The 19,056-nt window shown below is 39.8% G+C and overlaps 1 protein-coding gene across 2 annotated transcripts in view; it reads left to right on the top strand.

The window, feature by feature from the left end:
- The window catches only part of LOC117305236 (paired box protein Pax-6-like), a 103,114-nt gene that overhangs the window by 65,234 nt on the left and 18,824 nt on the right, over positions 1 to 19,056 (top strand). For both annotated transcript variants that reach the window (XM_033790059.1, XM_033790058.1), the window contains one exon: positions 7,774 to 7,972. In XM_033790059.1, the coding sequence (XP_033645950.1) occupies positions 7,774 to 7,972 (199 nt within the window). The remainder of the gene's footprint in view (positions 1 to 7,773; positions 7,973 to 19,056) is intronic.

Raw genomic sequence — 19,056 nt, 5'->3', positions numbered from 1 at the left:
ACAGAATTGTCATTTAAAAGCGTGGGTTGATGCTGATCCGAGAAATAAATGCGCGGTTTTTTAGTTTTGAAAAAGAAAGTATAATTGACTCAAAAATAACATTTCACTAGACTTTGGGCCTAGGCCGTTCCTCTGCTTATGAATTTAATTGATTTGAATTATAGATCAATATATTTGAAATGAATCTAAAAGCATCATTCGAAACTACAAATTCTGAAATTCGAAAAGCATTGTTCAAAGCATAAGTGTGATAAATTTTTTTACTATACAAATTAATTGTATATTTTATTATTTCGTTTGTGAGTTACAAACGAATCTCCATTTAAATATCTCCCCCCCCCCGCCCCGCCCCAACCTTCCATTCAAAACGCGATCACAATGCCCTCTCCATGCACCGTCTGATAAATATTCATTCACATAACTTTGGCCTTCGACCTCGGGAATGTTTTGATAATCACCACAGAGCAATCTACACCCGTTCAAGGTTAGGCCGACACACTCTTACTGATGCTTGGTTGCCCCCATTGGTGGGTTTAAATCGACCGTGAGACGGTATACCCTGTGTGCCCCGTATGTCCCCCTTTCACCAGCTTCGACCCTTCTTTTTACTTTTTTTTTTTTTTTTTTTTTTTTTTCAGGGGGGGTGCTTTGTACTTTTGTTTTCTTCTTTTGTTTTCTTTTTTCTTTTATATATATATTTTGTTTAGAGTTTAGAATTTGTGGTTGGAAAACACTTTTCGCTCGCTTGTTATTCTTTATCAAGTCTAAATCAACTTGGGTGAGTAGTACTGCTCTAAACGCTTTACACGTCGTGCCTTTCGGTTCTTATGATACCAACCATTCATTTTTATTATCGGCAGTTTTTTCTCTTCAAAACTCGAAGTTATTTAATTTTGGCAAACATAGTAATCCCAAGCAATTTTTTTATTAATGGAAATAAGCAGGTATTCCTTTGCGGGTCTTGGTGCTTGAACAAATGTGAATTGTTTCATAAAACCTCCTTTGATTTAAACTTTAAGTTAACAAAAATGCTTGTTGTGCCACTGGACAATACCAATAAACAAATAGTCAACAGTGGGCGCCCTCTCATGCCACCAAAACTCAACTTATTCGCTGTCCCTTTCTTCATAATTGTAAGCACTGCTGGTTTCGGTGACATGTAAAAGGGTACAAGGCAAACACGACAAGAGGGCCTAACATGTTGAAAGAGGACATATTCGTTGAGGGAAACTGGCTGAAAAGAGCTTTTGGTTTTCAAGCTTTGATAACAACAAGGTGTTGTTCTTGTGTCACAATGTGGACACATTCACAAGCTAATTGTTTTGATAATGTTATCCCCTCTAAAGTGCGAAAGTAATCGCTCACAAATATTACTTGTTTTCATTTTGAATCAAATCGAATTCTGTACGAATCCAAGATAGAATTGTAACAATCCCGTCTGCGAAAACACGACAACCTAAACTTGATGATATTTCAACACGTTTGTTTTATGGTCTGTTAGTTGAACACAACGTGGTTGGAATGACTGATGGTGATGAAACGAAACACAAATGAAGTAACAACCTGAAATATTTTCCGTTGGTTAAACCTTGTTTCGGTCACATTTAAATATTTTGAGAATTGTCCTCCCCCCCCCCCAAAAAAAAAGAAAAAAATAGAAAAAAAGAAATGTGTTTTCACCGAAGCGAGATGCCAGCTGAAAAAGTAAGCGTAGACTCGGCAGACGATCTGTGGCATTGGCGCTCAAACGAAAGTGGTATTTTGGAAAGTAAGCAGGCAATAAAAGAACGTGCGTGACAAGATTTGGCCCCATATTAGAACGGATCGAATTCTGGGCGGGGCCAAGCATCGTGCCCTGCGGCACCCCCACGTATAGTATGCATGTGTGCCGGCATCCGATGGGCCCGTTGTACAGTGCGTTGGTGTTATGATGGTAGGGAAGAGTCCGTGGCCTGACAGATTTTAATTTCGAGCCAGAAAGCTGGAGTGTTTTGATGCTCGGATGTAAAAAGTACGCAGCCAACCCGAGCAACTATAAAAATAGGATTTTTCATTTAAGCCTTTCAGAGGAAGAGGGCAAACGAAAATATCTGCATTTCTCTCTTTTCACCAAACACAAACGGGCAAGTTTAAAATACAAAAACACTTTCATTTGAGGTTTAAAGACAGTAGAAACTATTGGTAATTGTCAAAGACCAGTCTTCTCACTTAGTGTATCTCAACATATGCACACACAAAAAAAAACGTGAAAATTTGAATTCAATTGGTCGTCGAAGTTGCGAGATAATAACGAAAGAAAAAAAAACCTTGTCACACGGAGTTGGGTGCTTTCAGATGCGTGATTTCGAGACCTCCAATTCTAAATCTTCAGAGGGAGCCGTTTCTAACAATGTTATATACCACCAACTGCTCTCCATTACTCGTCACCAAGTAAGGTTTTATGCTGATAATTATTTTGAGTAATTACCAATAGTGTACACTGCCTTTGAAGAGAAACAAAGGACAATCACTTTCCCTGTTAAACCAATTGATTATTGTGTGCTTTAAAACATTTTGAAACTGCACCAATTGCAGACTTTTTTTTTCACGATTCAGTTCAATCAAAACTCAATTCAATTCAGTACATTGTGTATCAAAATCGTGTTTTGGGTTTTCATTGTGGATGTGATTATTTTCATTTCGGTTTCCCATAGTCCCTGGGAATGCTTTTCTTAAAGGACTGGGCGGTTCCCAGTTGTGACGTCACACTGAAACTTCCACAACGGGAGAGCGTTCCATCTTTTCGTGAAAGAACAACATTAGAAATCATCTCCGCATGATTTGGGGGTTGCACCTCGCCTATTATACCCTGTCAATAAAATTCCCTTCATTGGTTCCAACGACCACGGGGACTAGGTTCACCGAAAATTAGGTCTGAATACTCGCTTGTGTGACTCTCAACTATGCCCTCCTATAAATCGCTCCGTTCGCTTGGGTGCGAGCCGGCCAAACAACCCCAAAAAGACGGGACCTCCCACCCGAAATACACCCGGTACTGGTGTGTCCGTGAACTTGGTGTATACCGCTCTGATGTCAACGGCTTTCAGGCTGCGATAGACCATGGACTGAACCCTGAGGCAAGCCGGTCCTATAGACCGTGATACACGATTATTGGTAACCTTGGATTCGGCGGGATTAGAGAATCGACGAGTTTTTATTATTTCCCCTTCTTTTATAAATCCGGGGGGGGGACCCACGGTTTGTTTTCTTCATTATTTTAGTGAGGAAATTCCATCGATGCTTAAGCTGTTTGTGACTGATCGTTGTGTTACCGTGTGGCATCATGATTTTACCTTAAAACGATTGCATGATAAATGAAGAAAAAACATAATTTAATATAAAAGTCTAAACTTAAAGCGATTAATCTGTTTGTAATATATTTCATGTTTACCTTTCTTTTGAATTAGAGTTATTCCTTTAATTCAAACTGGGGTTGCAATTATAAATAAATAACATCTTCAAAGTGAGATATTTTTCATCTCCATACTTTTTTACAAAACAGAAGAAATATCTTACATTGTTAGTCTAGTAAAATAATTCTGTGAACAGAATGGTGTTGAATTACATGAACATTAATTTATCAACTAGTTAGGCTACAGATACAAAGGTTCACTTGGTACAATTTTAATGTACAATTTCCACCTAGTAGTGTAATAGTTATCTATATTTCCTTCGATTCTCCCAGTTCATTATTCGATGTTGACCGAATTCTACGGCCGTTGGCTTCTTCTGTCTGACTGCACCGAGAAAATCGCGATCATTGCCGCCGTACGCTGGCCGTCCTTCACCCGGGACCTCGCTCCTAACGCACCGGTCGTGGCGAGAGCACGACGAAGAGAGAAAAAAATCTATCCAATTTCACGAGCTCACGCGTCCGATGAAAGTAAGCGAAAACGCATTTCACCGTGTTTCCAGAACGAGTGGCGACGGGCGGCTGGGCTCGTAGACACGGGGGCCTCGATCCGTCTCGGCTCGCTCCACCGAGGTTAAAAAACCCGCAATGATCGTACCTCTTCGATTATGACACGTCGGAGATACAAACGTCGTGTTACTATCGATCCCCCTTCCAAGTCGGATCTCCCCTATACTATATGATGGACAGTCCCACTGTACTTGACTTCATGGAGAATATCAAGACAAGTTGATTAAGAAAGAGGGGTTATCTTTCTTCTTTTCTTTATTTAAAGAAGAAAAGATATCGAGTTTATAATCAGTGGGGGAGGACTGAACCACGGTAATCATTTTTCAAGGGATCGACGGTTCAATTAAGAAACATGTTATTGACAGAAATAAATTGTCAAAGTCAAGGTCAGTTTTATAATTTACTCATCTTGTCTTGTTAAAAAAACGATATTGCAAATAACTATCATCACTTACAGTTCCTGTCATGGGGATCTTATAAGCTGTAGCCAAAAGCAATCGATCTATTTATAAACCACGTTACATGGGGCTATTTTCTTGGTGCTGTGTTTTCATATCAGTATACCTGATGAATTTCATATTTCTATGGTTTAAAGGCAGTGGACACTATTGGTAATTACTCAAAATAATTATTAGCATAACACCTATCTTGGTGACGAGTAATGGGGAGACGTTGATGGTATAAAACAATGTGAGAAACGGCTCCCTCTGAAGTGCCATAGTTTTCGAGAAAGAAGCAATTTTCCACGAATTTGATTTCGAGACCTCAAGTTTAGAACTTGAGGTCTCGAAATCAACCATCTGAAAGCACACAACTTCGTGTGACAAATGTGATTTTTTCTTTCATTATTATCTTGCAACTTTGATTGCAACCGATTGAGCTCAAATTTTCACATGTTGGTTATTTTATGCATATGTTGAGATACACCAACTGTGAAGGCTAGTCTTTGACAATTACCAATAGTGTCCACTGCCTTTAAACACCACAATAATACTGCAAGTAAACACGTTTTTGTTTGTTTATAACGTAACGAACTAAGACTGCTAAAATTGTCATAATGAGTTTACTTATCAAATAAGTAAGCCGAAGGAAGGTTGTTTTTTTAATGAGAAAGGGGTGCATTAAATTTGAATGCCAATTCAAATGTAATAGTAATTGTCTTACAAGTTTGAAATATATTTTTATAAGGGGCCTATATAAATATTAATTGTGAACAAATTAAAACTATTGATATTTACTTTTCAGTTTTTCGTGGAGAATGGTTTCTACGCTCCCTGTAAATTTAATTATTTTTCAAGTTTGTTGTATATTAAATGTTTTTGTTCGAAACGAAAAGAGAAACAATTTCCATCTCAACAGGTTGCCATTTTCCTGTCAACAAAAACAAATAAATACCTTTCCCTCATGTTCCTTTCAATATCACAATAATAATATCTACTTGCGAATTTCTCAGTGGGTTTCCTAAAAAAAGTAATCATGCCCTGTATGTTTTGTGAATGTAATGTTTGCGCCATACGCGAATTTTCCCGGCGGATATGGCGGATTCATAACACCGTCCCCCGGCGCGCTAGCACGGCCCAGCGTTGGCCTCCCGTTCCCGCTCTATTCACCGGGCTCAGCAGGGGGCCTCTACCCACATCGAGTCTTCCCAGCATACCCGCATGTTGTGAACTGCCTGCACTTTTTGTTATCAGATAATATTGATAAATTGTTTTTGTTTCGCTGAGTGTCGATTTTTTTCCCCTTCTCTTCCCTCCCACACTCTTGCTAATTTAAAAATGAATTCTTTTCAGTGATTCCCACCTGGTTGACATGTAAATTGTCTCGATTTGCTGTCAACTGATTCTCGTGTGTACAATGTGGTCTGTTGAAATGAACACTTTCATGTTTATTGTTGAATATTGCACATTTTTAATTAGTAATCAATAATAATTGTAGATGAAAGCATACTCTTCAAATGTGTAGGCCTTATTCAGTGTTAGGGTAAAAGCTACACATAGTAGGCTAACAATACACATTACAAATTTTTCACAAATGTTTACTGAAAATTTTGCCCTTTTGGTTTATTTTGCTCCTTCCTTAAAAAATGAAACCATTTCCTATAACATCTGACGAGAACAGCAACTAAACACATTACCATGACGTCATAAGCAACTCTCTGAAACTGTCCCCTCAGATCGCTGAAGAACTTTACCTAAAAGCTATGTACAGGGCAAAATAGTCCTGTGACAGACTTACGCCTGATGCACATTGAATGTCATAGGACACCGTCTTTCCTCTACTATCTCATGGCATGCCGTTGTAAGAGAATTCCTAACGGCTCTAATTAACACTTCCTTTGTTTATAATATGCGTCAATATGCTTTTTAATTATCATCATAACCCAAGCACTCGCTGTCAGACAACCTTTAGACCAACCAAACCGGGATAAAGCGAGCAGGGTCGACGGGCAAAATAGACTTTGATACTCCCACTAAATGAAGAAGGTTTACGGTCGCTGTAAATCTACTCCTCGGCTTTTTTTATTGTAAATCAAAACAAACGGGCGACACCTCGGCAAGGACAAACCCATTGCTCGACGGACAAACTGACCTGTACATTTTTGTAAGTAGAGAAATTGTCATCACTCCTGTCGGTTTTGTCGACCGATGATAAATTTGCTGGGTAGCGTTTCCAAGTTAGCTTGGGAGCAGGGGGGGGGGGGGTAAGATTTGGAACGGGCAACTTGGAGTGCAATCCATTGTTCAAATGATCTTTTATTTAAATTTAAACCCGAATCCAATCACATCCTTAGTAACAAAATGTATCATTGCATTCAAATTTTAATTTTGTGTTTCTGCCTCGGGTCCGGACCGAACCGTATGCTTTTTTTTAAGCCGAGCCATCAGTGCAAAGAAAAACACTATCAAAAAGGCGCCTAAAAGATGTGTCATCATTAGTTTCAGCTGTTGTTTAATAAATTGCTCCCCAGTTCCTGGCTGCCAATCAAACCTAAGTAGTGATTCAACTTAATAGTGTACATCAGCGGCTGTCATTTTAACCAGTTGTATAAGAAGAAATAGACGAGAGACAAAAAATGCCTGTGAAGAGCAAGGTGTCAATATGTCACACCGAACGCACTTTAGGTCCCACCGGGTCACAGAAGGGCGCCAAATCAAGTTTAAACCACAGTCATTTTCGCGCCTTTTTTTATTTCCCCTACAAATCACGATTAGTGCCGTGCCCTTTGCTCTGCTAATACACGCGTGGGGAAGCATTACTCGGTTCTCCTTTGTGATGGAGGGGGGGGGGGGTATCGTCTATTCCCGGAGTTTTTAGAGCACATTCTGAGGCAGAGTTTGGTGAATGGTTCGCGCTCGGCGCTCAGTGTTTTTTTTTTTTGCGCGATCTTTGTAAGATGCTCACACCCGAGGGAGGTGGAGATTCACTGTCTGTCATACTCACCTGACAACTCGCTAGAAACCCCTCTCCTAATAGAGCATGAGATTATCCTAATATGCACTTTTTCATAATGTATTTTTTGTCTCACCTTTTCAAAATGAGCAAGGACTGATGCTTTTTGCTGTGGCGTTTTTGAAACTGTCAACAGAGGGCGGTATTATAATGAATTGTTGACACAAATCTTTAAAGCTTACAAACATAACGGGAAGTTTTAACTATACTTAAAACTTTCAAAGGGCATTTTGAAGTAATTGTTCATAAGAGATTGACTTAAGTTAATGTATCATGGTAACACCTCGCACGTTCTCGTTTAAATCTCGGTGATTCTCGTTGATACTTATTTTCTCCGTTTTCCTCTACGACTGTTTCAGGTCTCATCAATCAATAGAGTGCTACGAAGCCTGGCTGCAGAGAAGAACATGGGACACGACGCCATGTTTGATAAACTGCGCATGCTCAATGGACAATGGCCGAGGCCGGGCACGTGGTATTCTCCAAACGCCTCCATGCCCGGTCAGCACATGACGCAGATGAACCACGTGCACGAGGTTGAAAACTGCAAAAAAGAAGGTTAGTAGGGCATTAGTATTGTTTTTGTTTACTCACTAGCAGTCCATAGTGTTAGTTTTTGGACCTTCCAGTCAATATGTTTTACATAATGGTTTGACCAAATAGGAAAGTTTGGCAACACATAGTTTGAAAGTTGACCTCGCCTCAACGAAAATCGATAGGACTCACTCGAAAAAAAAAACACCAGAAAGAAAATAACAACCCCAAAATGGGTCATAATGATAATGGCAAATAAGTTGAAAATGTACATTTCCATACAAATATTTTGACAAGTCATAGTCCAATGCGTCATATTCATGATTTTGATATCGACAGCGATGCCATATCTCAGTTTTAAGCTGGACTTTTAAACTGGGCTCATCACATTTTTTAGACCGGGATTTTGGAGACTCTTCGTTTTTCTGTTATCGTTGATCCCCTAAATCTCTCGACCACCGTTTATAGGCTCCGTTCGTGTCACTTAATTCCCTGACTCCTCCGTACTATATTAATCCACCCAATCAGCATCAAGGCATAAACAATTCAATCGGGCGAAAGAAATTCCAGAAGAAGGAAAACAAATCATTGAAAAAGAAAAAAGTCAGAAACCTGTGATATCCACCACATCGTCTCGAGACACGAAAAAGGGCGCACAGTGCCAACAAAAAGGCTGTGTTTTTGTTAAGTTGATGATTGGCCTATAGCGTCAATCAACTGACGTTATTTAAAGGGCTTCCCAAATACGTGGGTTATTCCCACCGGTCCTGGAGACTGGTGATTGCCGTCTTCAATCCCACCACACAAGTAATTTCCTCCCTCGTCAAACTCACCAGAACCCCATCTCCTTCCCTCTCCAAGTGCGACCCATCTCCTTCAAGTACCTCCCAACCTCAGAAAGGACTCGGGAAGAGAGGAAGATACACAAAAAAAGTCCCCCACATCGCTCTTAACAGCGCCCACTAAATCCGTAGCTAATCAACCGCGCGTTATTTCACACACTAAAAAATGATCGCGACCACCATTTGTTTCCATGCTGCACCACTTCCATCATCTTCGCGCCATTTTTGTTCTTCTCTTTCCCGCCAAATTTTGTTGGATTGTCCCTTGAGTGCTAATTACCATATTGAAGACTTAATGTCAGTTGGAGGGATTGGGCACAGCATGAGTGATTGGTGGCATTTTAGCCGTTTTATTTTCTCTGTCCATATGGAGTGAACTTTGAGTGAAAAAAATCTGCTGTCATCGGCGAGTGTAACAAAGGGCCTTTTCCAAACATCGGCATGAGCTCAGGCTTAGGGTCGCCCATCAATTTTTGAGCAGTGTACATTTTGCAAAGTGTTTCCAACATAAAACGGAGCCCAGAACCAGACCTGCGCAGAGGCTTCGAAAAAGCAACAAAACATTTTTTTTTTGTATTATCAACTTTTTAAACGAATAAAAAAACACTAACCATCAAAACATTTCATCTGAAGAATCTATGTAGCCTCTCATGTCGTTAAAAACATTGTTTTGACAAACAAAACAAAACACAAATTGCGGTGATGTGTCATTATTTATAACGAAGAGATGTGCATAATAGACTTGTTTCTAGTCGCTCGTATTATTCTAAATCACTTAGCAAGTAAAACTCTTTGGTTTTAGATGCATGCCACGATGTTGCATCGTATGAACAATGAGTACACACTGGAAGCGTCTCTAAAAACCAACAGAAACAAACTTTATTATAGAATGAAGCTGAATAGTGGACAAGAAGTTGAGTACACGATTATCAAAGAGATGAAGTTTATTTATTTCATTTATTTAATGTCAGCCACGTCCAAAAGCGCAAGCGCCAATGAAACGATGGATACAAACATTAAATTTCATAAAATAGCACAATAAAAGTATAGTTAAACAGAAAAGAAATAAAAAACGTCAGCGACTTTCGCTGGAAAGCCTAGTTTGCTCACAAAAGTGTTGGAACAAGGTCTTTTTGACTTATCAAAAATGTTTATTCAATCTTGTCAAGTGTTTATTCAATCTTGTCAAGACCTTTATTGACCGTTACTGACCTGTTCTTAACAAAACTTGCAATAATAATTGTCCATCTTATCACCAAACCTCTTCCACAAATTAAAAGCCCTTTCTAATTTGATTATCACCATCACCATCAACCGTCCAAATTCTATAAACCAACAGCTCTATAAATTCCGGCCACTTCGAGGTTTCCAACCCCCCCCCCCCCCCTTTTCCCCACCCGCAACCCCAAGTCTAATTGTTGACAATTTTATTAAGTGCGAGGTTTTTTTCCTCCTGCAAAGAGTTTGACCACAAATAAAAAACACCCAATTCTCTTTTTGGAGACTCAGTTGTAAAACATCGCAGAGCTGTCCACAGTTCTTGGCGCTCTCTATTTTCTCCCCCCCCCCCCCCCCCCCCCCCCCCGCTGCTGCTGTTCTTTGTCGTGGCATCCACTACCTCCGACCCGAACCTTTCCAACTCTGGATTATTAACGATGACGACGCGCTTCCAAAGTGCTTATTAGACGCGCTCGGCTAGACTCACCCCTCTATAGATAGATGCCTTTGCTCCTCTCTTATTTTATTTTTGTTTTGTGCAATTGTTGTCCAACCCTTTCTTGGCATTTTTGTATTAAAAAGGGGGGTTCGCCCTCAATATTAAATCAACATTCAGAATCGTAACTTTTTCTTGATTTTTGTTTTCTTTATTGATATCTGTATATGTAAAGTATACAGACCATATGGAATCGTTCTCTTCCCAGGTCGCTGAGAAATATCTCTAGCACTCTGCCCTTTTTTGTTTCGGTTGTTCTTCGTATGTACTTAATTCACAGTCGAATTGGCTTCATGTGGGTTTTGCGAGTTGTGAAAAGTGAGGGCGCCCTTCTTTTTGCACGGTGCCACAAACCGTCACGGTTGCAAACTCGACTCGGAATTGAACTATCTACCGTTAAAGGAACTGCCTCTCTTACCATATCTAGCATTGTGTGACTCAGTATTGACGTGCTTACAGGTCAGAGGTTAGCAGACGAATGCAAACCTCTGGTCACCGTGGTCCAGTGGTTAGACTGCTGGACCTGCAATTACAAGGTTGTGGGTTTAAATCCTACCGAGCTATTTGAATCGAGTCGGGTTTTGGAAAAGATTCAAACTTGAATGCTGCGGCCAGAGATGCTTCAAACACCCTAGCGGTTGTTGCTGTGTTTGTCCCCTTAGCAAGAAACTCTTTTACCTGAAACTTTTACATGTGGCTTTGTTTGTATAGTTTGGTCTAAAGTATCAAAATATCTTTGACAACAAAAGCTATGACCCTACCCTTACCAGTAGAAACATGCTTTAAAACGAAGTAGCTTAAAGTATAGTTGGCAGTACGAAGACACGCCAGAATCTACCGACTGAAAACAAAAAAACAACAACAAAGCCATAATAACAACCTTCAGTTGGAGTGGTCAACCTACCCACCAAGGACTAGCAACTAATTTATTTAACATAATATCTAAATCCTCGTCCCGCATGCCGGAGCAGACTTCTTCTTCTTCTTCTTCTTATTTTTACCTCCATCACAATCTTCCCGCCATTTTCAAGTCCTCGTCTGCTGAGCTCATAAAATATGCATAGCGGGGAGAAGCATACGTGAAGTCCGGGAATGATGGGTGGACTCTCATCCCAGCCATCTGCCCTTCTCGGCCCGAAGGACATGTTTTAAGTCCCCCCCCCCCCCCCCATCAGACTCTTGACTAGTACTACCGCCACTCACAGCTTCCTATTTTTCCTTCCTCAGTAATTGCCCAGAATACTTTGTTTTCATAATGAAAAATTAACTGGTATATCGCTGTGAGTTTCTCTTTGTTCGGAACGGGTTGGCGAAGAGGATTTGTTGCGGGTAGGAAAGAGAGGGGCCAAGGGTAATCATAGTCAAGGCTGGAGTCGGTGGGATAACGTTTTGTTTTGGAAGATCAAAACCATTTTGAGGACCAACTCTTTTTTGGGAAGCGGGATGTCAAAAGTGTTGTTTTTTTTTTTTTTTTGCTGTTTGTGATCATTCTTATTAATTCAGCTGAAGTGCAGGTCGTTGTTGTATTCTGCTCACACGAAATGATGGAGTTGGTCACATATTCAAACTAGTTGTAATGGCATTTTTTGATGAATTAATTGATTTGGAGGAAAATTACATACAACAGAACAGTCAACAAACCAAAATAACAATTATGTTGATTGTAATGAAAGATTGTACCAAACGGAGCACTGGCAAGAATTTACGGTCTGGTAACAAAATGGAATAAAGGCAAGTTTGTTTCTTCATGCCAACAACAGTTGAACCTTTATAATTTGGTTACCCTTTCCAAAACTTACACTTGAGCAAGCTCGATTTCCCTCCTCGAAAATTATTCTGCATCACAAAGATACTTCAAAATTAGATCCAGCCGTTGTCCCAAAATGAAAATTTTCATAAATTCCCTTCATGTGGAAAGAAAACATGTTTTAAAAACAAGAGAAGAAATAGTAACAATCTAATAGAGTAATCGTTGCTTGTTTCGGATGCGTATAATTCAGTTTCTCATCTAAAAACTAAAAACAAAACAGTTTTTTTTTTTTTTTTTGCAATTTTATGTACAAATTACTTCCATGCTGTTGGTCAAACCCTGTCGGTTGTGTTATTTTGCAGTCGGGACTTGAAGGTGTGTTTTTGAATTCAACAGAAGAAAAAATAGGGGGAATTTGTGAGCCACACCCCCAAAGCATCCCCTCCCTGTGTTCCAACCCACAACTTCGACCCTGCACATCGAACCCACATAGATACAGCCAGCAATCAAAAGTAAAGTTTTAACATTGAAGGGTTTTCAACATTCACTTTCGTCTTTTGATCTCCAATCAGTTTGGCTCCTCGTGTTTAAAACTCTTTCGTCATCATAAAATGGTGGGGAGCAAGTGCAATAATTGGTCAATCAATTGATCAGAGGGGTGTACAGGAAAGGGATTTTGTTAGCCGGATGTTTAAAGACGGGTTTATCAGTGTCTTTCCCTCTCACGCCTCAACCTCCTACCGTCCGCTCGAGCCAAGTTCAGGGTCAGCCGCAGCTTCCCTTCCCACTTCCCTTCAGTTTTTTTTTTTATTATTCCATTTCCCGCTTGCTCATTTTATCTCTCCCCCTACACGCCATGCCGCCGTTCCCCGAGGCGATTTCCCCCGTGGGTTGCTCTAAGAGCTTCTTGTTCGAGAGAGAGTGGGGGGAAATATAAAAAAAAAATCTTAAGAGATTCTTATCCAAGGAAATTCCATTTTCTCAAATCTGATCAGAAGCTCCCATGTGTTTGTGTGAAACGAGCATTGATTCGCGCCTTTCATTGCCGGCCGTTCAATGCAATGAGAAAGAGACAAGACATTTTTTATCCTCAACTTTTTTTTTTCCGCGCTCACTGGGGATTTTTGGCGGGAAGGCGCCGGTCGTCTGAGACGGCAACTCCCCAATGAGCGCCAAACGCCAATGACGATAATTATTTTTTCCCGCGCAATTTTAACACAAGTATTTGTGTATCGGTTTAAGAAGTATTACCCCCACACTTCGAATTGCAACGTATCTGTACATCGACAACTTAAAGGGACAATGCGTGACGATTCGAAAAGAAGAATAGATACTTCATCGTTTAGAAGCCGGAAGGAGAACACTCCATCAAAAGATAAAAAGCAACTCAAAGAAAATACTTATGTTTCATTCGTGCTCATTCACAGAATCCCAGCCTCAATGGCAAGTTTCTACCCGTTTTTATTGTGTGACTTTCAAAAGACTAGAAGCCGGAAAAGGGTAAAACTGCAATATAAAAGATGCACAGAAATTCGTGACACTTTGGTACAGTACCGGTTACAAGTAACTATCTCTTTTGCATCAAAGCCATGGTTTTATCGCACGCTTTTCAATGAAATAATCAATGTCTCGGATTATTGCCAATCTTAGAGGAAAGGACCTTTTTGTCAATTCTTCTCGGTGTTCACTTCGCCTTCAAAAGAAGACAGGTAGCTGATGAATGTCTAGGTTAGATTTAAAGTTTTGCCGTGAAGTGCTTTCTCTGTCATCAGTTTGGCAATTTTGACAGCAGTTACTAGTCGAAAGAATTCGACCACAAAGAGGATATCTTTCGATGAAAAATTGAAACAATTTTCAGAAGTAGAAATTCAGTTGCTTTAGTATACAATTCCTTTGAGTACTAATTGTTCGTGCTTTATTGTCATTACCAAACGAGGGAATTTACAGGCAACTAGCTCAAGGCAATCTCACAGAAGGAAAGACATTCTCATTTGAACGTTCACATAATGTTTCTTGGGGATTGTATGTCATTGTTTGACATTTTACACATGTGCTACCTTGTGTCCTTAAGCAAGACACTTGGGGATTGTATGTCATTGTTTGACATTTTACACATGTGCTACCTTGTGTCCTTAAGCAAGACACTTAAACATTGCTTCGTCCTTCGGATGGGACGTAAAGCTGTTGGTCCCGAGTGTTGTGTAACGCATGTAAAAGAACCCTTATCAACAAGAAAAGGGGTTCACCACTGTGTGCCTGGCTGTGGCTGCTGTATGCGCCGTAGCACCTTGTAAACCCTTATAAGGTGCTAAATAATTGGGTCTCAGAATTCATCACTGCAATAACCTATCTTTCTGAAAATTTGTATATACTCAGTGCCTTGAGTACCTTGTTTGGTAGATACGTGCGCTGTGTAAGACTTCGATATTATATTATTATATTATAAGTTGTAGCATACACTGTAGTTGGTTGCCTCCATGTCCCGTGTGACAAGGCCTTTACGCTGCCTCTCACACGTGGACTATTATCACCTAATTCCAATAATGCTAAAGTGTGAATGTTATTATTATTTTTCCTTTGAACTCGTGCACATTAAACTCGCTCGGTCTGCGCCTGTGAGTTATATCAGTTGCCCCTCTGTTGAACTTTAATATCAAACCGAACTTTACTGGGATAGTTTAAACAGCGCCCTCAATCTATTAGAAGGCACTCATCGGATCAAATTAGTGGTGCGTATTAAGAGCGCCACCAACGTTTTTGAAGTTTTAAAGTTCATCAAACCATGGACGATCAAACCTGCTACTAAAAAATCTCTTATATCAAACTTAATGAAGTTGAAAATCAAGAAGTTGAAAATCAGAACAGCTTCTAAAAGCAGGTTTTGGGTTTTGTTTTAAAGAAACTTTCAACTGTATATAGGCAAACAAAGATGTACTTTTCCCCAAAAAGTATTACTCAAATAATGTGATAAGTTTGACATCAGTTCGTTCGGCAAAGGTGGGCTTGACATGAATGTACACATTCCATGAAAAACAAGTGTTCAACTTCCCCGCACAGAGAACGCGATGGGGTCGAGGTTAGGGATCAGTTTCCCTTTACCCAGTGTCTTCATTACTGGGACCAACTTGGATGCTATACTTCTTACACAAGCTTTAAGAACTATGCATAAAAAGCTCTGTAAAAACGGCATTTAAGTCCTTCACAACCCCATTAATTCAGTTCGTCTGTTTCCAGACAATCCCACTCTTTCCTTCTCATCCACTCCTTTCCCTCCCCAATCATGAAATCTCACCATTTCTCATCGGGGCCGGATGTAGCCGGGATTTTCAAAGCTGCCCACCAGCAGGAATCGTTGAATAATCTCCAGTATAGACCGTCAAGACACGCATTTAAGCGCACTCGACCGTCAGTAATGTTTCCTTCTTTTGGCGGGTGGGGGCCGCGCGGCGCGCGCTACCCTGATTGGACGCGATGCAAATGCCTTCTTCCTAAAAAAAAAAAAAAAAAAAAAAAAAAAACCTCTTTTATACATTCCTAGAAACTATAAAAAGCAACAATTTAAAAAGAATTATATTGTGGCTCTTTCGGAGCGTGGCACTTCCTGTTTTCAGACCCTTCCAAGAAACTGACAAAATTACGAATCTGAAGTTCGTTGGTGTAATCTCGAGAGATTTGGTATCTGTGCTGCGGACTCTGCGATTGCTCAGTTGATAATGAACCCGCGTCTGTCCATTACTGTTTCGAGATTTCATAATAACTATCAACCAATGTGATATCTGTACTTATTTGTGTACAAAGCATTAGAGGCGTCAGAAGTCCTGAGTGGATACTTCATTGCCTTGGGTTATTATATGCCATTGTTCTATTAGTAATTAAAAGGTAGGGTCGTACTTTGGTCATACTTTTGTCGAAAGCCCACTTGTCGTTAAAAAAAATGTAATTTTAGTAAGCATTCTGCAAAATGATAACAGTAAGGGTTGTGGTAATATAATGTATATGTATAAATGAATAGCTGGATTTGAAACTTTGCACCGCGTATAGGAATACAATCCAGAACGGCTTACAATATCATGCACGTGAGTTGATATGAGGGTTGTTTTAGAAGAACGTCTGTTGTACAAAGAAGCGACGTTTCGATCAGTAAGCTCTTGCGTCTTCAAGAGAAATGTGTACACTTAAAATCACGCACACAACATTAATTGGTGTTTTCATTATTCGCACTTAATGTTACCCGACACATACACAAAATAACAAACCTGTTAAAGTGTATAGTATTGTTTGAAGCTTTGCATGGTGTGGAGAAACAGGAAAAAAACTACAAATAAATAGTAAACTTGCGGGTACAACCATGTGTAAATCTCTTTTTGTGTTGGCTCTGAGAAGAGCCGGTTTGGTCTCGACATTTCAAACAGTATACTCTGCTCGTCTTCAGGAGAAGTGCAGTGTATAGGCTCAATCGGCCATCACACAAAAAGACATGTTTTCACTATTTTAGACAGAAAACAATCTGACAGTGCAATCTCCACAAATTGTAAGATTTGGACCGTGTAGGAATTCCAAGCTCTTTTGTAAACATGTGATGTCACAAGTCGCATCGTCTACACTTTTAGTGGTACCAATGCTGTGCTCATCTTTTAATAATGATTAAAACAAAATCCCCGATAATAAAATGAAACCTGTATTTTTGTTTCAAGTTCGCCGGAGGGTTTCATGTCTATCTATCTGCAGATGGAAAGAATTATCCCAGATTGTAAACCTTTAAGTACCGAAAATCATGTCATTTACGTCGTCTCTACACCAGGGTATGAACGCTAAACCCTTCCGTGTTTTAAGCCAAGTTCAAGGTCGACCGGAAACTGGGCAAACTTCAATGAGCGCCTATAAAAATCGAGTTTAAACCGTTCCATTCGTTATTGTGCGTTGTTGCTTATCACCCGTGCCCATTTTCAGAATACCTGTATAAAGCATAAAAAACTTGCTAAGCACAGAAATGTCATTCTTAGCAGCAAGTGGTTTATCAGCCAAAATTCAATTAAGTTTACATTGTTGCAACTGGTACCCACTCATTGTTTGCTAAGCAAATCAATTCGCTAAGCAGTGTTTTATGCATTTGGGTCCTGGAATACATGCGGTTTTATATTCTGAATCAAGTCTTTCGTATTGTTCGCAAAGAAAACCATGTTTTGTTTTTTTCATGTCAAAGCGTGATTATATTATTAAAAAGTGAACTGTTTTTTTTTTAATACAGAGCAACAGTTTGTATAAGTCTTTTTTTCTTCTTCTTCACACGTTTTGTTGACAATGGTCATTAGTGTCTGCTTCGTTAGACTTCAGGTATTGAGCGTGGACTTGGCCCTGATATAGTGGGGCTCGACGCGCCGGCACCACCGCCAACCTTGCCCTTATACGACTTGGCGTAGTGTGGAACCAACCCGTAGTGCAATTTTTACAAGTTAATTTTACATCCGGCATTCTATAATTGCTGACGTCTATTCCTCAAAATTGTTCGCGGAGTTCTGTGTGCCACGATAAGATTATGGTAGCCTAGGTCCCTATAGTGTTTTGTCGACTTTTGTACACAACTACAAACTATGTTTTACTCCTCACAAAATATGATAGTAATTTTGAATTTGCTTTAAATGATTTGGGTACTTTTTGTAACACAAAACACAAGGTCAACAGATTTTCATTAAAATATTACTCGCTGAGGTGCTGTAGTTTTTGAGAAATGGGTAAAACAATGTCATGAAAAAAACGTTTTTACATGCTAAAATAATGTTCGTCTTTACATTCAGTATTTTCCTGCAAGGTAAGTAGGTCTACGTTTGAATTATGAGACCTACTCTTTTTACATAGCACCATGGTTTAATGGTTTACAAGGTGATGTAAACCCTTTCTCTAGGGGGAAAATAAACACTTTTCTTTTCGTTTTTGTTTAAATTGGTAAACTTTTGGTTTGTCAATCACTGAAGTGTATACGTTCGCTGTCACGAGGCATTCTGTGCAATTTTTACAAAGTTAAAAATACTCTAATACTCTCAATACTTATGATTCTTAAAGTTGACATGTCTTGTTATTGTGAAGCCTTCGTGGTTTTAATGTATTTTTGTAATTTCAATGTTTTTTTATACCCGCAAACCAAAGTGAATTGCACTGAATATGTGTATATACATAATATGTGGCAATAAAAGGTATTCTATCCATATTTTGACTGTGGATTTGAATCTCCTTTTCAGATTACAACAGAAATTTCGCCAAAGACGGAGGGAGGAGCTTGATAAAGAGCACACCTGTAGAACACTGCTTGTTCACTGTGTCTCAATCCCCTACCTCACGATCCCTCCACCAAATGTGATCATCCACCTTTTGATTTAGTAACCCAAACGAGCAGCAACGCAATCATTATTGACCGTTGTCCCCCTACACCCTGTCCTGTGTGTTAATGAGTTCATTACAACCACGGCACTGTACACAAATGGGGCGTTCGTGTGGACAAAATCACACAACAACGTAACAGAGAGAGAGCGGCCGCGGGTTGCAATTATAGTGGGGCAATTCGCCTCGGAACACAGGCGAGCAAACTTTGTTCGTGCGCGCTCGGGCGAAAGGTTCTCGGAGATTCGGTACGTGTTAGAACTTCGAAGAAAAAAAGGGGAAATGACTGCTGTGTTGCGATTGAGGAACTCTACTCGTGGAATATATTTTCCAATTATAGGTCGGCTTTGGCATTGGCTAGAAGATGGTGTTATTTTGCAGTGAAATGGAAACTGTTCATTGGAGATTTGATGAAGGTTCTTTGAGG

This window comes from Asterias rubens, chromosome 22 (assembly GCF_902459465.1).
Source record: "Asterias rubens chromosome 22, eAstRub1.3, whole genome shotgun sequence".
Lineage (NCBI taxonomy): Eukaryota > Metazoa > Echinodermata > Asteroidea > Forcipulatida > Asteriidae > Asterias > Asterias rubens.
This window is presented reverse-complemented; position numbering and strand designations above follow the sequence as displayed.